Genomic DNA, 19,676 nt, shown 5'->3' on the forward strand with positions numbered 1-19,676 from the left:
GAGGGAGAAGGGAAAGGTTGAGTCGGAGACCTTGAGGCAGCAAACTTTGTGTGTGTGTGGGGTCCCCCCTTCCCTTTGCTCTATAATTAATTTGAATTTACTCAGCCCAACAAAGGGCCGTATCCTAAGCCGCCAGGATGGGAGGTGCTTTTCGGTGAACGCCCGCCAGAGGGGCAGCACAAGGCAGAGCGCTTTACTCGATTGGATTTGAATTCCTATGGGGCTGAAGCTGTTCTCTCTTTGGGGAGCTTTGGAGCCTCTGTTCCTGGGGATGGATCGTGGAGCACATGGCGGTTGCGTTGGTAAATGGTTCAGGGAGGTGCTGCCTCAGAAGGAGGCTCAGGCCGGGATTGGTTTTCCATGGGAGGCTGGGAAGGAGCCAGGGATTACTTCCAGCTCCATTTTACTAATTCCAGAAGGCTCAAGAGCTTCCACCTCCGTCAAGACCATCCAGCAGCTCCAGACAGTGCAGGAAAAGTCAGTGTTTGGGAGGAAGGGGAAGGATTCCCCTCCAGAGGACTCTCAGAATGAGACTTGCTGTATTCTATTGGGTGAGGCCCAGGCTAAGGGCCCAGGTTATCTGCTCACACGAGCATTGCACGTGCACGGTTACACACTTGTGCAATGCATGTGCATATATACCTGCTTTTAGGGGGTGCAAACTTGCATTTACTGTATGTGTGCTCGTGTATGTCTCTGTCAAGAACAAATCATGTCAAACCACCCTAAGAGCCTCCTTTAACAAGGTAACAAGCCTTGTGGACATGTAGGGGGGGCCGTAGCTGTGGTATGGCCCTACTATAGTAAGGCTTTTAATACTTTCTCACATGACCTTCTCCTAACCTGTCACACTCGGCTGCAATCCAGACCAGCGAGCAGTTGGCTGCCTCGCAATGCTTTGCTCTTCTAGCTTCCAATCCGGGCTGCTCACAACAGCCTCCCAGCATGCAGGTCACACTCTGAGGGTCTGGACTGCCAAAGTCCTTGTCCAGCAGCTCTGACCCCAGGAGCCGGTCAGCAAATGGCTGACCAAATTCTCAGGTCAAATGGCTGATTCCTTTGTTGAGAGAGAGAGAGAGAATGTACTTGGGGTTTTCTGCCCCTTTCTTTTATAGTCCTGTTACCCTTGAAGTGGATTCTTCTGAGGGTTACCCCTCAAAGCAAAGTTTATTCAAACAATAAAAAAGGCAACCTGAAGTCCGGTGGTGAAGGAGGCTCCGTGTTCTTTCTTCTCACCCATGTTTGCTGAAATGCAAATTTTTGTTGTCTCCTGCCATCTCTTTGCCCTGCTGTCTCGAGGATCCCGTTTACTACTTATATGTACAGTGAGGGAAACATGCATTTCTTCATTTGGGATACTTCTGCCTCAGTTTCCCTATCTGACAAGCAGGGCCAATAACGTTTCCCCTACCCAATCGGGCCGAGGTCCAACATCACCTTGTCCCTGCGCATGGCTCGCTCTGAAGGAGAATTCTGCCTGGTATCCTTGTTCCAAAGGGGTTCTGTATCCACCAGGTGGAAGGTGTGTAAAAAACCAGGCACCTAAATCTCGACAGAAGGCCCTTGAACCAGGGAGTTGGTCGTTTTCGCAGCGCTACGTATCCACCACTCCCGTTGGCACTGCTAGCAAGCAGGGGTGCTCAGCACAGACTGAAGAGGCCAGGGGTTAAGTCATTAGCTGATAGACCTGAGTTTAATTCCCTGCTCCGCCATAGTCTTCCTCTGTGATCTGCAGGAAGTCGCTCAGCCGCTCAGGGCCTGCACGGTGGGGATGCTAGCCATGCCCTGATGCCCAGGGCAGTCTAGAGGGTAACTACATTACAAGCGTCTGAGCTGTGCGTGCTCCGCTGACAGGGACCAGATAAGAATGGGAGATTGAAAATCAGGTCACTTATTTAGGTGTTGACCCTGGTGTTTGGCAGTTTGCATTATTCCCAGGGCAGAGGAGATAAAAGGCAGCCTTGTGCAGTTTGCAGCCCCTCTTTCTGGTTGCATTTGCCGAGCCAGGGGTGTCCTGATCTTTAACTGTCTGTTTTTCCTCTCCCCCTCCCTCCTGCTTTTTGCAGTATGAACGTACAAGGTGACTATGAGCCCTCTGATGCTACTGGATTCATCAACATCAACTCCCTTAGGTTTGTATAGCCCCAGCATGGACGTCCCATTTCCAGGTGGGCCCAGCGTGCGGTGAGCCGCTGAAGCGGGCTTGGTAGCGGGCCAGAGACCCCTGCAGACGCTGGTGCATGGAGAGCTTCTCTCTCCCATTCCCAGCCAAGAACCCTCCCAGGGAGGCAGGAGACATTGGGAGCATAGGTCAAAGATCAGCCAGGGGAGGCGGTATGTGGCTTGTTCCAGCAAGGACTGTGATCCCCTCCCCGCATGAGTCCCTGGTATATCTTCCCCCCACTAGCTGTCTCCTGAGAGCCCTAGAACTGCCAGTTCCAAATGCTTAGCCACATGGGAACTAGTCAGCTCTCTGAGCACAGGAATGAAAACTGGCTTGTTTCTCCTTAACCAAGTGCTGGAGAGAGAGCAGCAGCCTGGCTGTATCACTCTCTGGGCCCCACTCGGCCCTGCGCTCACCCTTCCTAGGAGCTGCCCCCGATGTCTCCAATTTGGGGTTTGCAGGAGGCATTTCCTGTGTGGGGCTTGCACACCCTGAGGCCTCGTGTCTGGTGCACTCAAGCCTTTGGGCTCATTGTCCCGATGCAAACCCCACCTGCGGGTACCATTTACCCTGGCAGAAGTCCCGGCTCTGTCCAGGCGAGCTAATCGGGGCTTGCCCCGGCTTGTATTTGGGGTTTAACCCCCGTTAGCTCAACTGGTGCAAACCCTGGTTTGCCCTTGTCTACACGCGAGGGTTAGCACTGGGACAGATACAGACCAATGGCTGCTGCTACGGCCAACACCTTAGAGTCCACTTCACTCACCTCTAGCCAGCTGGGGCTGAGGCTGTGTCTACACTGCCATTGGTGGCATGACTGCAGCTCAGGTGCGCATACCTGCACTCGCTTTAGCACCGATTAAAATAGCAGCATGGGCCGCACAAGCCCGCCTGGTCCCCCTGGGTGTGTACTCCGGTTGCTAGCCCAGGCTGGCGTCTGGGCCACCTCGTTTTCCCAGCTAGCTACAGCAAAGCTAGCCCAGGTAAGCTAAGCCGCGTTGCAATCACCCCTCCAACTGCAGTGCAGACATAGCCTGCTAGAGGTGAGTGAAGCGATCCGATTGCAGTGTAAACGCGGCTTGAGACACACCAGGTGGTGTCTGACACCAACCCCCGCATCTAATGCCGAGTTAAAAGGGGGACGGAGCCTGATTTCCTTGGAAGCTGAGCTGCCCTGGCAGTCCGTCCCAAGGCAGTAGATGAGACCACGGGCAGGAAGAAAACCGCCCGCTCATCGCTACCCTCTCAGAGGTCACTCAAGTGCTTCAAGCCCAACCTGGACTGCATGGCCTGCATGAGCGATGACAGAGCATCTCAGGAACAGGAGTCTTGGCTATTTACAGCTTCCTCCAGTCTCTGTATTTTACTTCTCTCCCAGGCCCTGTACATCCCCTTGAAGGCTGCGAAACACACCATATTTACATAATGGCTCTTTCTTTTTCCATTGCCTGTTAACTGCTTTGTTCTTCACAATAATGCACAATGTTCCCCTCCCCCCAATATCAATTAATTACACTAGCGGGCAGGAAAAAAAAAATCACACTCTACAGGCCTTAACAAACGCTTGCCCCGACACCCCCTCATGCCGCCTCAATTAATTGAATCGAAATGCGTGTTATTCCTGTTAATTTACAATTATTATTTTTTTAATCTGGTTTACAGGCTAAAGGAATATCATCGTCTTCAGAGCAAGGTCGCCGCAAAGCAGAATGAATAGCAATCAGTAGCGCATGGGGCTCTCACTCCCCTTTCTAATTTTTCGAAGCGCTCGCACTAATTGTGTTGGTAATTTATAATTGTAACTCGTCTCCCGGAGTCGGCGTGGAGGTGATGGCTTTGTTACAAGGCTTCCGCAGCAAGTGAAATGGAATAACTAAAAAGGGGTCAGGCAGGAGAGGAGGGAAAAAAGACATTAAAACAACCCCGTTTTTTGTTTCTTTACGCCGAGTAGGGTTTTATTATTTGATTGTTGCTGTTTGTTCTTCCTGCGCTTAGATGGCCAAACTGTTCCTCGAGCCAGTCTTTGTGAGGTTTGCAGTGGATTAAGTGCCTCTGAAGGACACATGTTTTTGTCCCAGTATGTACCTTTTTATTGGAGTGGGAAGGGGGAGAGGGAATCTACCCATCAATCCACTTACCTGCTTCTTCCTTGGCTGAATGCTAAAAGGTCACCGAGGATGGGGAAGCAAAACTTCCATCCTTGCTCCACTGCTTTTGATTTTTAAGGGGATGTCATTGTTTCTCTCTTATCCTCTTGAGTGCCAAAGGGTCAGAATCAGGGTTTGTTTAATTAAAAAAAAAAAAAAAAAAACTTTTACTCAATCTGAGCCCAGAAGGAATGTTCTGTTCCTTATGATGATGATTTGTATTTAAATTCCAATTTCAAAGGGAGGTTTTATCTTCTTGGGGGCAGGGGGCGGTTGAGATACAGTCATTCCTGGGTGCAACCTTGACATGGCAGCCTTGTGGCAGAGCGTGAACACTGCTCACTGGAAGGGGCTGGGGAGAGGGAGGTGAAACTGACCGAACCTGCTTTGAAGTGCAAGATAGAAACAAAGACTGGATGAGATCCAAGGTCCCGCTCATCCACTGCCTTGTCTCTGACAGTGGCCAGGACCAGATGCTTCCGAGGAAGGTGTCTGAACCCCACAATAGCAGATGTTGGCCAATCTGCCACCACGTTGGGGCTCATCTTGGGCTCTCATGGTTAGTCTGCTGCAGGAGGTTTACCATCCCTGCCGGAATTTTTCATTCACTTGGGCTTGTTTCAGGCTCCATAAAAATGCCCAATCCTTGGCTGAATCTTGCGAAGTTCTTGGTGTGCAGGGGGAAAGGACTGTGCGTTTGGAACAGGATGAATTGGGCTCCAGCCCAGCTCTCACCATGACGTTCTGGGTGGCTGGGGCATAGTAAGTTGCTAGGTGACTACGGCTTTGTCACCGTACTGCTGATGTTCACCCAGCTGGGCTGAGCTCACTTGGGTTCTGCCACTCGACGCTCTGCCTTGCCGACATCTCTCTCTCCCTGCACCTGTATGTGCTACTCTCCTCCAAACCTCCCTGAATGCTCCCGCCATCCCCCTACCATGCCATGCCCCGGGCCGGGGGGGGGAGGGAAATTACCGGCCAGGGCTCCAGGAACAAGCCCTCCTCTTTCCAAAATCCTTCCTTAGAGACCATTCCTTTCACGTGGGCTCCTTCAGAGCTCTCGCTGATCTCACCGGCGTCCATTTTCAGCTGCGCTACCTCCTGTTGTGCTGTATGGGCCTGTCAGAGTAAGAGTACAAGGGTTTGATCCTGCCCGGTGCTAAGCCCCCTTAGCTTCCCGGGGCATAGGCTTGGAGGCCATGCTACAAGAAGGAGATGCTGCAGAGTATGCACGGGTGTACTCCTACGGATGTAGTTTCACGGTCTGATACCTCATCACCCACCATCGTTAGAAAAAATTGCCGTGCAGTGTGGAAAAGCTGGAGCCACCAGCTTTCCATTGCTGTATAATGTTGTTTGCGCAGGTGGATGAACCTTGGACTATCTTCTCTTGAAATGGTCACTGATCCCTTAAGACTTGGGATGCTGCGAGTGACCAAAGCACAATGGGACAGTCCAACCCTATTGCTCTGGTTTGTATCCTTATAATAAAACCCCTCCCCGCACGTGCACACAATCTGAAAACAACCTGATTTGGCTGTTGGAGCAAAATATGGATTCAACTTGTGCAGTTCAGGAATATCACCAACGCCCAGTGGATCATCTGAAAAAACATTAAAGAACTCCACAGATTGGTCTTGTCGACAATGGGGAAGTGCCACCCTGTTAGAACACAGTGAACTGCCAGGACGCTAAACATGGCAGTCCTCGCCCCAGACGCTAAGTGGTGTTTAACACCGTGTGCGCTATTCCAGGATGTCCTTTCCTGGGGTAACGGACACAGCAAGAGGCAGCCCCAGACTCTAGACGTTGGGTGCTGAGCTCTTTAGAGCACTCTGACCATAAGTAGCACAATGGCAGCGGCCAGAGGCTGAGTGCTTTGGAAAATCTGACCCATATTGCATTCGAGTTCCCTCCAGAGTGGAGCTCTAGAAAGCCTCATTAGCATTGCTATTGCAAATGCTGGCCTGTCCCCCTCAGATCCCTGTGTTATCGTCTGACAGACGCACTTAAATCCAAGGCCTCTAAGCCCCCAGCACAATGGTGCTGTCCTTGACTTTGGTGGTGTTCAGCATTTTTTCCATGCAATTTGGGTGCTAACTGGGTCAGGCCGTGACACCAGGGCGGGGTTCATTTAAGTTGAGAATGGGGCACGTTGCCTAAAACAACAGCTGTAGATCTTGATCTCAACTCGTGGGAGGGGGAACCAGCTTGGTTCAGACAACGTCTGGGCTGTTTTCTTTGCTGTTGAAGCCGATCGTATGTTCTGTTGCATTCATTTTGTCACCTTCGGAAGGTCTATGTCGGTGACAGCCTCCTGTTGCAGCTCCCAGCCAGTGGGCGGTGTGAGGTGCATGCTGTTTAAATGGAGCTTGCGGGGGACTGAGCATCCAAATACCTAACAATAACAATACCCAGCTCTTCTCTAGTGCTTTTCAGCACTAGATCTCAACGCACGTTACAGTGGAGGTCAGTCTCATTAGCCCCCTGAGCCCTTTGCAAGTCCTGTAGGGAAAAAAAATTTCTTCTCCATGGAGAATTCTCTTACAACTGTAGAACCTAGAAATGGAAAGGACCCAGGAGATGATCCACCCTTCTCCCCCACTAACCAGTGCAGTATTATGCCCTACACAGCATGTCTTCTAGTGCTTTGGTCAGGTAAGTTTACAGGTCCCAAGCAAAGGAGCTTCCGTTGTTTCCCATTGGAGACTATCACACCACCATCTCCATCGTCTCCCTGGTGGGAGGCATTCCTCCTGACAATCCGCCCATGACGCCTCGAACCACTCCAAGTTTTTTGCATCCTTGGTACGTCTGTGCATCATGTGGCTGTAAGTAGGCATCATGTCACAGCAGGTTAGCCAGGCTCTACATACTATCTAGCTCCTTTTATCTTTCTTCCAAAACATCCATCCTTCCAGCTGCTGGGATCATTATACTGCTTGGCTCTGAGCTCCCGCCAGTTTGCCAATATCTGTCTGATTTTAGCCAGCCAAGAACTGAGTCCAATATCTCACCAGACCTATATAAAGGAGGACTTGATCTCCTTGCCCAGGGACTTGATACCTGTGCCTAGGGAGCCCCAACATTTGCACTAGCCTTTTTTACGCACATTATGATATTTAGGCTGGGTTGAGATTTGTGGATGGAAGGTGCTGAGTGAGTGCGTACCGTTGTATCTTTTTGTTACTGTGCTATCACAACATACCTGCACCCTTCCCAGGAGCCCAGGCTGGGAACTCTCATTGAGCTGGACCCACAAAGACCTTTAACGGAGGCCGGTTGGGTTGCTGAGTGCGGTTCGGGTCACAAACGTTCAAGATGGCCCCTTGCGCAGAACATCTGCTAGCAGTGTCCCTCCCTCCCCGCAGCAGCCCTCCAAGCTCATAACTACTGGAAAGCCACAGTGCAGTCGGGGCCAAATGTGGCTCGTAGGGCCGGCCAGTGCTGCGGTGTGGCTGGGAGGAACACAGAGCTGAGTGTGCAATACTCCAGTTTGAGCTGGGAAGTCTTCAATCCCATTGAGCCTTGCCCGGGCAGATCTGCAAACTCCCTGGCTGGCCGCTCTGCGTTAAAGACAACAGCAGTGGAAAGCTTGTCCCTTTGTCTCCCCGCTGCATGGCCAGTGCTGTCCTCAGCTGGAGAACATTTGGACGCCCTTTACCATAACCTCGCTCTTTTCAGCACCCTGCCCCACTTGGAGGGAGCCAGTTAACTCACCCAGCTCTCATCCATCCACGTCCCTGGAATCGTTAGTGGAGGCCAGCTTCTGAATCCAGGGAGCAGCTCTCTCTCTCTCCCACCAGTCCAGGGTTTGCTCCTTACAGCTCCACCAGCCCCCTCCGTCCTGTGACAGCAGCACACGCAGGGGGGCTTTGGCAGACAGCCCTGCACACGGAAGCCCGAAGAGCTGTGGGTAATTGGCAGCTGACCGGCCTTCCTGTTGGCTCTAACCCCAGGCTGATCTGCACGCATCTCAGGCTAGAGAGAAGGGGTCACCTCAATCGATATCTCATCTGCAGGCTCTCCTAGCGGAAGTGATAGTATATTGGAACATGGTAATGGGTCTTGTCTAGTGGAAAAGGCTAATCTTCGCCAGCTGTACAGGATCTCTGCAGGTGTCCTCCAGCATTGCCATTCTCCCTCCCGGCTGCCATGGGGCCTTGCAGCTCACAGCAGAACAGACATTTTTCTTTAAAGCTGCAGCTGCCCAATTTATTGCTGGTTCCTTCCAGCCAGTGCAGAATGAACATGCGCGCCCCTTGTCAGATATGCTGGGCCACCCCTCCTGCGGCTGGGGGGTGCTATTCTGCTATGGGGGTGCTGCCCCACTAACGGGAAGGAGAAGCTACCATCAGAGAGAAAGCAACCAACCCGTGGGCCCTGCACAGCCAGTAACTGAACAAGGCCCAGTTCCCAGGTGGACGATCCACGCAGGCGCAGCTGATCCAAGGCCCCAGAGCATTATGGTGCAGCCTCCTTAGCAGCAGTGGGGCTTTGCTGAACAGCTCATCACCCACAGCAGAGGCCTGAGCGTCCACCCCTGGGTAATGAGGAAGGTGATGGCACCCCAACGACACCCGTGATTAAGGACCAGCACTGGCCATGGAGCAGCCCATTGCCACACCCCATTGGTTATTGGTTAATTCACACTCACAGCTCAAGCACGAGGATGATTTTTGTCTGGCCAGTCTAGGTGCACCTTGTCCAGTGGCACCAGGGCCGGCTCCAGGCACCAGCTTGTCAAGCAAGCGCTTGGGGCGGCCACTCCGGAGAGGGGCGGCACGTCCAGCAATTCGGCGGACGGTCCCTCACGCCGGCTCGGAGCGAAGGACCTCCCGCCGAATTGCCGCCGCAGATCGCGATTGCGGCTTTTTTTGGCTGCTGGGGGCGGCCAAAACCCTGGAGCCGGCCCTGAGTGGCACAGACTGTGACTACCTCTCCCAGTAAACTGCTGCCCCGGGAGCTACACCTGCTCCTGGCAACGGGAGGAGAATGGAGTTGCGACCGTGCTCCCTCGCTGACGCGGCTTCTCAGCCCCCTCCTCCTCAGCAGTTGACCGACCAGGAGCCTGTCATCTGCAGAGGGTCCTGCCGTGCCACTGCTGGTGAGCAGAACCATGGTGTTAGCGTTCCTGGGCAGTGGACCGCCTGCTTTATTTTTTACTGTGTAAGCAAGTGACACTAATACGAGACCATAAGAGCCTTCTAGGAGTTCTTGTGCTCCAGCAACTTTCTCAACGTGATTGAGAATTTTGTCGGAGTAACGTTTTGGCCCACCTAGAGCTGTGTCGTCTAGTGGTAAGAGCACAGACCTAGGAGTCAGGAGGGTTGGGCTGTGCTTGTGACGCCTTGTGTAACCATGGCCATGTCACTTTCCCACCCTGTGCCTCAGTTTCCCTAGCTGTAAAAGGGGGACGGTGATTCTTCCCTGCTTTTCTAAAGTGCTTTTGAGCTCATGGGATGAAAAAGCCTGCATGAGTGCTGCTAAGTAGAATTGTTAGTTAATTATTACTACCTACTGCAGAACTGACCGAAGTCAGGCAACATCCATGTAATCTTGACTAAATTGTAATTAAACTCTTCTGGGCAGGGACCATGTCATTGTAGGTGTCCCCACAGTGCCTAGAACAGTGAGCTCTCGCGTTGGGACAGGGGCTACTGTAATACAGATCACAATAATAGCAACCACTAGTTTTTGGTAAACATTTCAAAAGTACCTAGGGGACTTAGGAGCCAAGTCCCATTTTTAAAAATGACTTAGAATGTAGGTGCCTAAATCCCATTGACTTTCAGGAGCCACTTTTGAAAATGGGACGGAGGCACCTACATGCTTTTGAAATATTACCCTCTGTCTACTGCACATTGGTTTCATCTGCATTGGGGAATGTGGCCCCGAACAGTTAACAGGCCACAAGACGCCCCTGAGCCTTGCGCACAATTCACGGACTCGCAGCCCGGCGTGGTGGTTAAATGTGTTTCTACGTTTCCACGAGAGCAAAATTCCCCAGTGGGGTTGGGTGCATCTAGCCAACGACTTCGCAGGCGAGGGGCGTCTTTGTAAACCCCTTAACAAGGTGCCTTTGTCTAAACATTTAACAAGGATCCCTCTTGCTTCTCCCTGGGAGTTTCCCAAAGCTGGGGCTGGGAGGCCTGAAAGAGACCATTATGCTGGTTCCTGGGACACGCTGCCATGGGCGGTAGAGGGAGAAGGCTGGCTGGGATCAGAAAGACACCAGGGCAGATATGCACACCCATTACAAAAGGCTGCCCCGAGGGGACAGACAGTCACAGCTCAGCCGCAGCAAAGAAAGAAACAAGAGGCCTACACAGGAGGCTGGAACTGCAGAGCGGGAAAGTCCATCTGGACACTCAATAGCAGTGGTCAGTGACCTACTGGGGCTTTGTGAGGGCTTCCTTCTGGCCTGCCCCTCCCCCCACGCCCCAGCCGGGTGAATGAGAGACGTGGTTATTTGCGGGAGGCTGCAGCAGGGACAGGTAGGTTTTGTTGGCCTCTGGTAACTGGAGAGGCAGACCCCTGCTGTTACCAGCACCTCCACCCTCTCTGCATCTCGGATTCTCAGGGCAAATGGGTGCACGCGGAGGTTGCAGCAGTGACCTTTGTGGTCACATGAGCTGCCTCGATGGGATTGCTCTCACCTGGCCCTCTTTTCCCCCCCCGCCCTTCTGGCTCCAACCCACATGATTATGGGGAAACCTATTGTGTGGTTTCTTTACGGGTCACTTCAGTGGGGCGGGAGGGGGGTGATGAAAGCGGGACCAGGGCAGCTCGCAATGTATTTGTGGAGGGTGAGCAATTAACCCTAATTATAGCACCTTCCACCCAAAGCTCCAAAAGCGCTCCGCAAGCCGCATGACGTCGACTGCAAACGAGAACGAGCCAGAGCTTCACCCAGGGGCCTGGTGGTAAAAGAAAGAAGTGGGTGAACTAACCTAACCTATCACGTATCGGGGGTAGCCATGTAAGTCTGTATCCACAAAAACAACAGGGAGGCCCGTGGCACCTTAAAGACTAACAGATTTATTTGGGCATAAGCTTTCGTGGGTAAAAAAAACCCACTGCTACCGACGCATGGAGTGAAAATCACAGATGCAGGCATTATATACTGACACACGAAGAGAAGGGAGTTACCTCACAAGTGGAGAACCAGTGTTGACAGGGTCAATTCGATCAGGGTAGATGTAGTCCACTCCCAATAATTGATAACCTAACCTAAACTCCCTAGTCCCCAAATGAGAAGGGGGCTTATCAAACTATACCCTCAACTACCCTACTAGCTTCCCCCTCCCTAGCATGCAGCCCCAGCTAAGGCAGCAGGTGTGTAACATTGTGCAGCAACACACCCACTCTACGGACATGAAGAAGCAGATCGTGCCCAGCTGAATCTGCAAGGTGAATGTAATTACCTGAGCGGGGCTGTGGCTTGAATACAAGGGGTAGTGCCCCTCCTCTGAGGCAAAAGCCCTGGCATCTGTAATGCTCTTGAGTGCTCTGGAGAGGACAGGTATTTTTTTTTTTTTTACTCCACCACCACTAAAATAAAGTTAACCTTTCTATGGCTATTCTGCCTGTTTGTTTTGTGTCCAGCGAGGCCAAGGCCATGCCATTCATGCTGCTTAGTGTCCAGGTGCTTTCCTAAACACTCTCCAGAGGGGTCCCACGGCCTGAATGGTTCATGGGGGGGGCCCTCTGGAGCCTGGCTTGGCTGGTGAGCTGCAGAAGGAAGCACTGTGAGACCCAAGCACCAGTGGCTTCGAGGGCATTGAGAGAGATGAGGCTTTGTCACATTTGTAAACGCACCTAAAGGAGTTGGGGGCAGTGTTTGGGGCTAGCCTAGGACTTGGGAGACCTGTATTCAATTTGCGACAGGCTTCCTGTCTGAGCTTGGGCACGTCACTGAGTCTCGCTCTCTCTGTGCCTCAGTTTCCCAACTGTGCAATGGGGATAACAGCACTGCCCTACCTCCCAGGGATGTTTTGAGGGTAAATACAGTCATGACCGTGAAGTGCTTGGAGATCTACTGATGAAAAGCGCCATAGAAGAGCTAGGTATTATATTATTATTTTCAAAAGCGCTGTAGGCAGTTAGGCGCCTAAGCCTCCTCCCTGAAAGTCAATGGGGCTGAGGCTCCTAAGTCATTGGGCGCTTTTGAGAAATTCCCTCTTTCTTACAATGAATTAGAGTAGGAGAACCCCTGCCCTGCTGCGTCATCCGCCTCACGCCCCTGGCTCAGCAGGTCTGTCCCTGCGCTTTACCAGTGCAGCTGGCTGTGTTACCTGGACATCAGCTGATGGACTTGGAGCCCACGTCCTTGCACTGCAGCATTTAGGGGTGCAAATGAGGGAAGTAACAGCAGGCTCCAACGTTCTTGCTTTTGTTTTGGAGGGATTCTGTGTGCTTGCAGCTGCACTTGAGCCAGCTAGCATGACTTTGCCAGATAGGCCAGAATCATCCAGATTCCAGAAACTGGGCGTGCTCATTAGCTGTTTGGAGCTACCTGGGGTGGGGCACACCCAGACTCACTCTCCAAGGGTGCAACCAATGGGAACTCCAGGGAAGAAGGAGGCGTGTATAAATAGGAGAGGAGTGGGACCCCACGCTCAGCCATGGGTTGGAGTAATGCAAGGCCTAGAAGGGGTTGCTGTAGAGAGCGTGTTCTAGGGGTATTGCCCATTGTGTTAGATTGAGACTGCAGGTCCCCTTCCCCCGCCCTGGAGACGAGGCCTAGAATTGCTGCTGGCTGTGCACACTGCAGACTGATACTGCAAAGACTCAAGGAAAATTTAAAGGACACTGTGGGACTATTGCTTGTTTTCCCAACTCTAAGGCGCTGGCGTGGCCTACAGAGGGCTTGGACATCATTCACAGAGACTGAGAAGGGGAAATCCCATCCTCCCCAGAGAAGACCCCCTAGTGGATTTAGGTATGTGCGGATGCCTAATTGCATGTTGCCTTGGGGTTCCCAGCTGTCCTGTTTAATTCTCCTGTGGCACAAAGGGGATGGGGTAGCAGACCAGGAGCTGGCTCTACATCTGTAAGGTCCTATATCACAAATCACTGCCCATTTCCTGCACGGTCAGCTGGAGCTCCTAGCAATGCAGCGCCACCTCCTGTTGACACCCAGCTGGTCTCGTGTAGCCGCATGGGCTTGAGCATTCATGCCCCAATGATGGGCTACAGAGCGGTATCCCCGTGACCAATTGTGTGCGCTCCTCCTCGTCTCCAAGGAGCCATTCATCCTTGCTCAGGGTTTCAGACCCCCCCTGCAGCTGTTCTAGTGGAGAGAGGTTGGAACGCAAGGAAGGATGGTCCTTTCTCCAAGCAGTGGGGTTGGAGAGCCCCTCACATGATGGCTTGCACCTGCTAATGTTAGCTAAGGCCGTGCCCTGACACCATTGCAAGTAACAGGGCTCAGTCTGCAGTAGGAGCTCCCTCCCAGCAGGGAGCTACCTAGGCCAGGTAATCTCCTCCTTCCCCACCCTCCCGCCCAGCAACGTTCCTCTAAGACAGTGGCTCTCAAACTTTTTTACTGGTGACCCCTTTCACATTGCAAGCCTCTGAGTGCAACCCCCCCCCCAATAAATTAAACACACTGTTTAATATATTTAACACCATTATAAATGCTGGAGGCAAGTGGGGTTTGGGGTGGAGGTTGACAGCTCACGACCCCCCAGTTTAAGAACCCCTGCTCTAAGAAGACTGTCTACTCCAGTGGTCTCACCAGCCTGGAGTCCTTCTGTCCGCACACACCTGCCGGAGCCCTCCGGCCTCGCCTCGCTCCCCTGAGCTGGGCTCGCTGCTGACTGTGTTTAGTTAAGAGCGTTTCTTATTTTTTATGAATCAAGCTGAAATGTCAATGTCCCAGGCCTCCCTTCCCCCCTGCCCCTGACACCATCTGCCTCTCCCCCATGTACTAGCACAGCTTCCTGCCCCCCCCGGCCCCACTGCTGGCCCCTCCCCCGCAGAGGGACCACAACACAGATTTACTGTCACACGTTAAAACCGTGTTTTAGCAGCAGGGTCAGCGTGTCATGGTGGCCCCTCATCGATTTGTTATTAGCTCCCCTTGGCGAAAGCACTTTGGCCCCAGCCCCTAGGAGTTGTATCCAGCTTCACAAGCCCTCTCCGCCTTCTATTCCCCATCCTGAGCTCTCCAGGGGCGGGGGGGAGACGGCGAAGGGAAAACCGCCACCAAATATAACTTCTGCTGGCCAGCGTTAAAGAAGGTCTAAATCGTGGCCGCTGGCCGAGCTGCCAGCTGTGCTGCTGAACTCCTGACCTCGGCAGGAGATGTAATGCGGCTCCCTGGTTTATCTCAATCAATATTTCCATAAAAAATGAGCGGCATGAGGGGAGGTTGAGGGGCTCTCAGAAATCCCACCCCGACCTCTGCTTGTTTGCAAGACGGAACCATAAACTTCCCAGTTGGTTTTTTTTTTTTGTGTATGTGTGTGCTTGGTTTAGACCACTTTTCTCTGCAGGGCTCTGCAATGGGAGGCTATGGTGGAGCATGCAGGCCTTCAGGTTCTGGGCCGGGAAAGCCCTCGAGCTCTGTAGGCTTCAGAGCTCGACTGTCTGCTGTAGACAAAGCTTGTCTGAGCTGAGCCAGCCTGAGATGCCAAGATACTGTATGTCGGCTACGCTCCCTTTCTCTGAAAGTCTAAATACTTTCATGATACTTATTTGCCACCTGGGGCTGGTCTACACTGGGCTTTCCAGTCAGCCTTTGGAGTAAACAGAATGTCTGCCTCTGGTGTGGACCCCAGGCATGTGCAGCTGAGATACTTCCCCATCACAAAACCCGTAAGTCCTGGTCCCTTATGGAAACGCCTTCTAGAATTTAATAGAACACGGAATCTTTTCTGTAGGTTCTTCGGATCATCCCACAGAATTTAATAGAGACTTCTGTCCAGGGTTTAAATTCTCATAAAGTATTTTCCGGAGTCCCCCATGGGAGGAGCCGGGCAACAGGACTTCAGCCCTGCGGGGGACACTGGGACTTCAGCCCCGCGAGTTTGAAAATATTTACCAGAGGCTAGCTCCGCTCTGGGCACCTCTGGCTAAATTTAAACCCTGCTTCCATCCCTTCCCCAGAATGCTGTAGGCTGATTCAAAAGCCTGAACAGGAAGAATCTCAAATCTCTATTAAATTCCTTAGGTTTTTAGAGAAGTTTCTATACCACCTAATGATGATGATGACTATTATTATGTCTGTGTTTGTCCAGCATTTAGCACAATGGGGCTCTAGTCCAGAGGTGGGCCTCCTAGACACTACTCCAATAAATAACAATATCCATTATTAGTCTCATGATTGTACAGTGCAGGCACAATGGGGCCTTTAGGCTTTAAGGTGTAACAAAAAGCCTCAAAGAGCTTCTTCTGACATGCCAATTCTTTCAAATTCTGTTGGTTGTTGCGCTCAATGGAGGAATTACTGAATGGAATTCTCTGACCAGAATTATCCAGAAGATCAGCCTAGATAATTGTAATGGTCCCTTCCAGCCTTAAAAGCTAGGAATCCCTGTTCAGTTCTAGAGAGCTTTATCCATCTAAGCACCAGAATGGAGCCAACACCAGCTGAAGATTCCTTTACATACTGCAGTGACCAGCCCCTGTGGGCAGATGAATTTCTCAGCTGAATGTAGCATTGCCAACTCTTGAGATTTCCCACTTCCCCCAAAGTGTCACCATATTTGGTGAGTCTCTTAAAGCCCCAGTTCCTGGAGGCATGTGATGATGTAAGAATCTCAGTTTTTGTTTTTGAAAAAGCAAGCTTCTTGCCCTCCCGGCTGCAGAGAGAAGCTGAAAAATAAGAGCCGCATGAGGCCTAAAGGCCCAGAAACCAAGCCGTAAAGAAAAAGAGCATGCCATTGTTTTTAATGTCATGATTTTTAAGCCATGTTTTGGAGGCCTGAGGCATGATTTTTTAAATGGTTGGGGATGGCAATGCTGGAAACCGAGTAGCTCAGGGCTTTGAAGCAGCCACTGGAGCCCTGTCCCGTCATTGACAGGTTCGCATGACTCTATTTAAGGGGCTGGCCCCTCCTTATTCTTTCTCCGCTGTGTCTGTTCTAACCAAGCTGGGGAATGTAAGTGCCGCATGGCACAACAGTGGTAGGGGGGTCCCCTCTTATTGCTGGAGCACATCAGGGCCAACCGTTAGGGCACAGCAGCCTGGCTAGGCTGCCCTCTGTGTGCAGCATGGGGGTGCAGTATCCCTTTACAGGTTAAAAAGTTGCTGCCCCACTCTCCTTGGGTCAGCCATCCACTACCTTGGTTTATTTCCTTGACATATGATTTTATAGCGGCTTTTGGACTCCTGCAAAAAAACAAAACAAAAAAAAACCTTCACAAACCCCCCGAACCTTTTGATCTGGTCCTGGAAGAGTTAACATGCTGGTGTTCCTATTTTTAAAATCTATTCCGCACTGCTCCCCACCCCACGCCCCACACACCCCCCAGGTAAGTCCTTCCCCTTCCCCACATCCCCTGCAGCCAATACAGGGAGCCAGCCTTCCATGGTCCCAATCCTGCGAGCACCTGTGCACAGGACTTCACTTGCGTAAGTGACTTGAACAGGAGTACTCGCGTGAGTGACGTTATGTATGTTGGTGTGACCAGGGACCCAAATGCCCCTCCCAACTGGCTGAGCCACTGGGAGGCTTTCACCTCGCTTTCATTCACTGTGCAAAGAGCTGCGGTAAGAAGTCCCTGCCTCAGTTTCCTCTGTGGTGCTTGGCCATAATGTGACTGAGTGAGTCGGGCCCTGAGCCGAAGGAAGGGGGGAAAGACCCCTCCCCACTGTGTTAACCATTGTTTAATGAAGGTGGCAATTCCTCTGCCGTGTGTGTTAAATAGGGAGGAAGCTGTAATACCCTCTGCCCTGGCCAGCCGGGCTGTTTTAGTGCTCGCAGAGTAGGAAATCAATAGATCAAAGGCCCTAAGTGCAGCTTCAGGCGCATCGTTTTATGCCAGGATCGAACGGCGGGATGGGTAAGAGATGGGGGTGGAAGAACTCCCTTGGTATTGGGGTGTGGATGCTGGAGGACATGAAATGACTTCACTTCCCTCTCCTTCACTCGGGCCAGCTGTGCATCTCGCTGTCGTCTGGACACAGCTGATGGGGAGGGGTTAAGTACCCACAAGAACCCTCATGTTTTGAATCCCGCTTTAGTTTGTGAAGTGTTAATGCTGCCGGGGACGTCCTCCGGTGAACACATTCAGGTGATGATTATTTAGCGGTGGTGCCCGGCGCCTCTGCTGAGATTGGGGCCACCTTGTGCTGGGCACCAGGCACAGACAGGCTAGGCAATCTAATGTACAGATCTGACCCGTCCCGTCATGCCAGGCTTTGTCAGACTGCAGTAACCCAGGCCAGCTGCCTTCCTGCAAGAGGGCCGGGTCAGTGGGCTACCTGCTAATACAGAGCACTCTGGAGGCCATGACACAGAGCGCTCTATACTGGCGATTGGCAGTGCTGTAAACTGGGGGCTGATGGAAGGCTTAAAATGCCCTCTGCCCATAGTTCAGAAAGGAAGAGGGCAGGCGGCCCATGGCTTTGACAATATGGCTGGGCGGGAATATTACAGCAACTCTCTGCCATCCTCAGACTAGCTGGCTCTGTCTGGAGGCCTCCCGCCTGTCTCCTTGCTGATCGTACTGCTCTCACTTGGCTACAGGAAAGTGTGAGGGGACGGCTTAGGAAAGCGGCTGATTGACTCATCTTGCCAGGGTGCAGGACTGGTGAGGCGAGAAGGCAGAAATCAACCTTGATTATCGTCCTGCCCTCACCCTCCACCAATAGTTCTACCCTGGCCGGTGATGTTAGGTCTGGAAATGTGGGGGCCCGACTCAGCCAACGGGAATTCAGTGCTTATCTTTCCATTGACCTACTGTGCTCTGAGTAAATAACGTTCCTCCAGCCCTGATTCTTCCCCCAAGAGGTCCCCAGCCTTTGCTAAATCCTTCCCAGCTAGTCTGGCACCATCTGGGCCCAGAGGCGTCCAGTGCATTTTGGGATGCCTCCGACTGGTTGGAAGATCTGACCAAAGCAGCCGACTGGGTTGCAGCGGAGAGAGCGACAGGTGCAACTGTCCCCATGTAATATCAGCAAAGGTGGGAGGGTGCTGGGGGTCAGGCAAAGGGGGCTGCAGGTGGTCAGGAGGGCTGGCTTTGGGTTTTTTTGCCCACTCCGTGAGCCAACCTGAGACTGGCTGTGTGGGTAGAAACTAGCTGGAGGCTCTACCAGCAACTCTGCCTTCTGCTTTTCAGTCTTTCTCGCTATTTACCAGTGATTTTTGTCCTTGGTCGGCTTAACGACTGAAAGAGATTGTATTCTACCACATCTAGGCAGCTCTCAAAGGGAGCGTGGCACACATTCTGCAGGGAACAATGCCCGAGTTTGCTAATTTTGTTGTATTTTATTGGCGCTCAGGTCCCATCTGGTTGCCACAGTTTGCTCCAATGTCTCCTGCCATTATGCTACCACTTGCCTGTCTGAATTATTTTCTCTCTCTTCTTCCCCCTCCTCTTCTAGCTTTTTTTTTTTTCATTTTCCCAAAAGCCGAGCAGAACTTGCTCAATAGCGTGATGTCAGATGTGTTCAAAACAGACCAATAAAACCTAATGCATTTCGCCTCTTTGTCTGTCAATCTCTCTAGTGCCTAACATTTTCCTCTCAAAAAGCCACTTAACACACATCAGCAACAATCCTACACAAAACAGCCACTTGTTGGCTAATTGTGCTGCGTACCTACCCACTCCAATGCTCTCTTTCTTGGGCTGCTTTTGGGAGGCCCGATCTTGTGTGGAGCTGGCAGGTTCTAAGAGCCCTCAGCTCCGAGCAGGAGGAAATGGGAGCTGAGGGTGCTCAGCATCTTGCAGAATTGGACCCTTTATCTCAGCCCATGTAGATGCCGACATGGAAGGATGTGCGGTGGAGATGCAGGTTCTAAACCCAGCTATGCCATTGACTCGCCCTGTGACCTGGCATTTAGCTTCATGGCCTGTGCTTTTGCTTCTTTGTGAAAATTTATGTTTGTTTGTAGTCTCTTCTGAGCTTGCTTTTTGTTCAGGACTGGCCCACCCCGCTTTCCATGAAGACTCTGTGGACAACAGGAGATCTGGGAGGACTGTGACATCACAAGCACCCAGGCAGTGGAGCCTAATGAATTGTGAGGGGTGGGGATTTTTATCCAGACTGCTTCCATAACGTTTGTGGCTTTTTTACTAAAACACCCGATGGACAGTTGGGGGATAAGATCTCTCTGTTAAGACTCAAGACCCCCGTACCTCTGCAGAGATGGACTGACCCTCTTCAAGGCTGAAATCTGGGTTCCACGGACATC

The 19,676-nt window shown here is 51.9% G+C and overlaps 1 protein-coding gene across 2 annotated transcripts in view; it reads left to right on the forward strand.

Annotated features, from left to right (window-relative positions):
* Window positions 1–4,102, forward strand: part of ASS1 (argininosuccinate synthase 1) — a 79,446-nt gene extending 75,344 nt beyond the window's left edge. For both annotated transcript variants that reach the window (XM_065572519.1, XM_008169167.4), the window contains 2 exons: window positions 2,067–2,132; window positions 3,824–4,102. In XM_065572519.1, coding sequence (XP_065428591.1) covers window positions 2,067–2,132; window positions 3,824–3,878 — 121 coding nt within the window. In that variant the 3' untranslated portion in view covers window positions 3,879–4,102. The remainder of the gene's footprint in view (window positions 1–2,066; window positions 2,133–3,823) is intronic.
* Window positions 4,103–19,676: the final 15,574 nt, after the last annotated feature.

The sequence above is a fragment of the Chrysemys picta genome, chromosome 18 (assembly GCF_011386835.1).
Source record: "Chrysemys picta bellii isolate R12L10 chromosome 18, ASM1138683v2, whole genome shotgun sequence".
NCBI lineage: Eukaryota > Metazoa > Chordata > Testudines > Emydidae > Chrysemys > Chrysemys picta.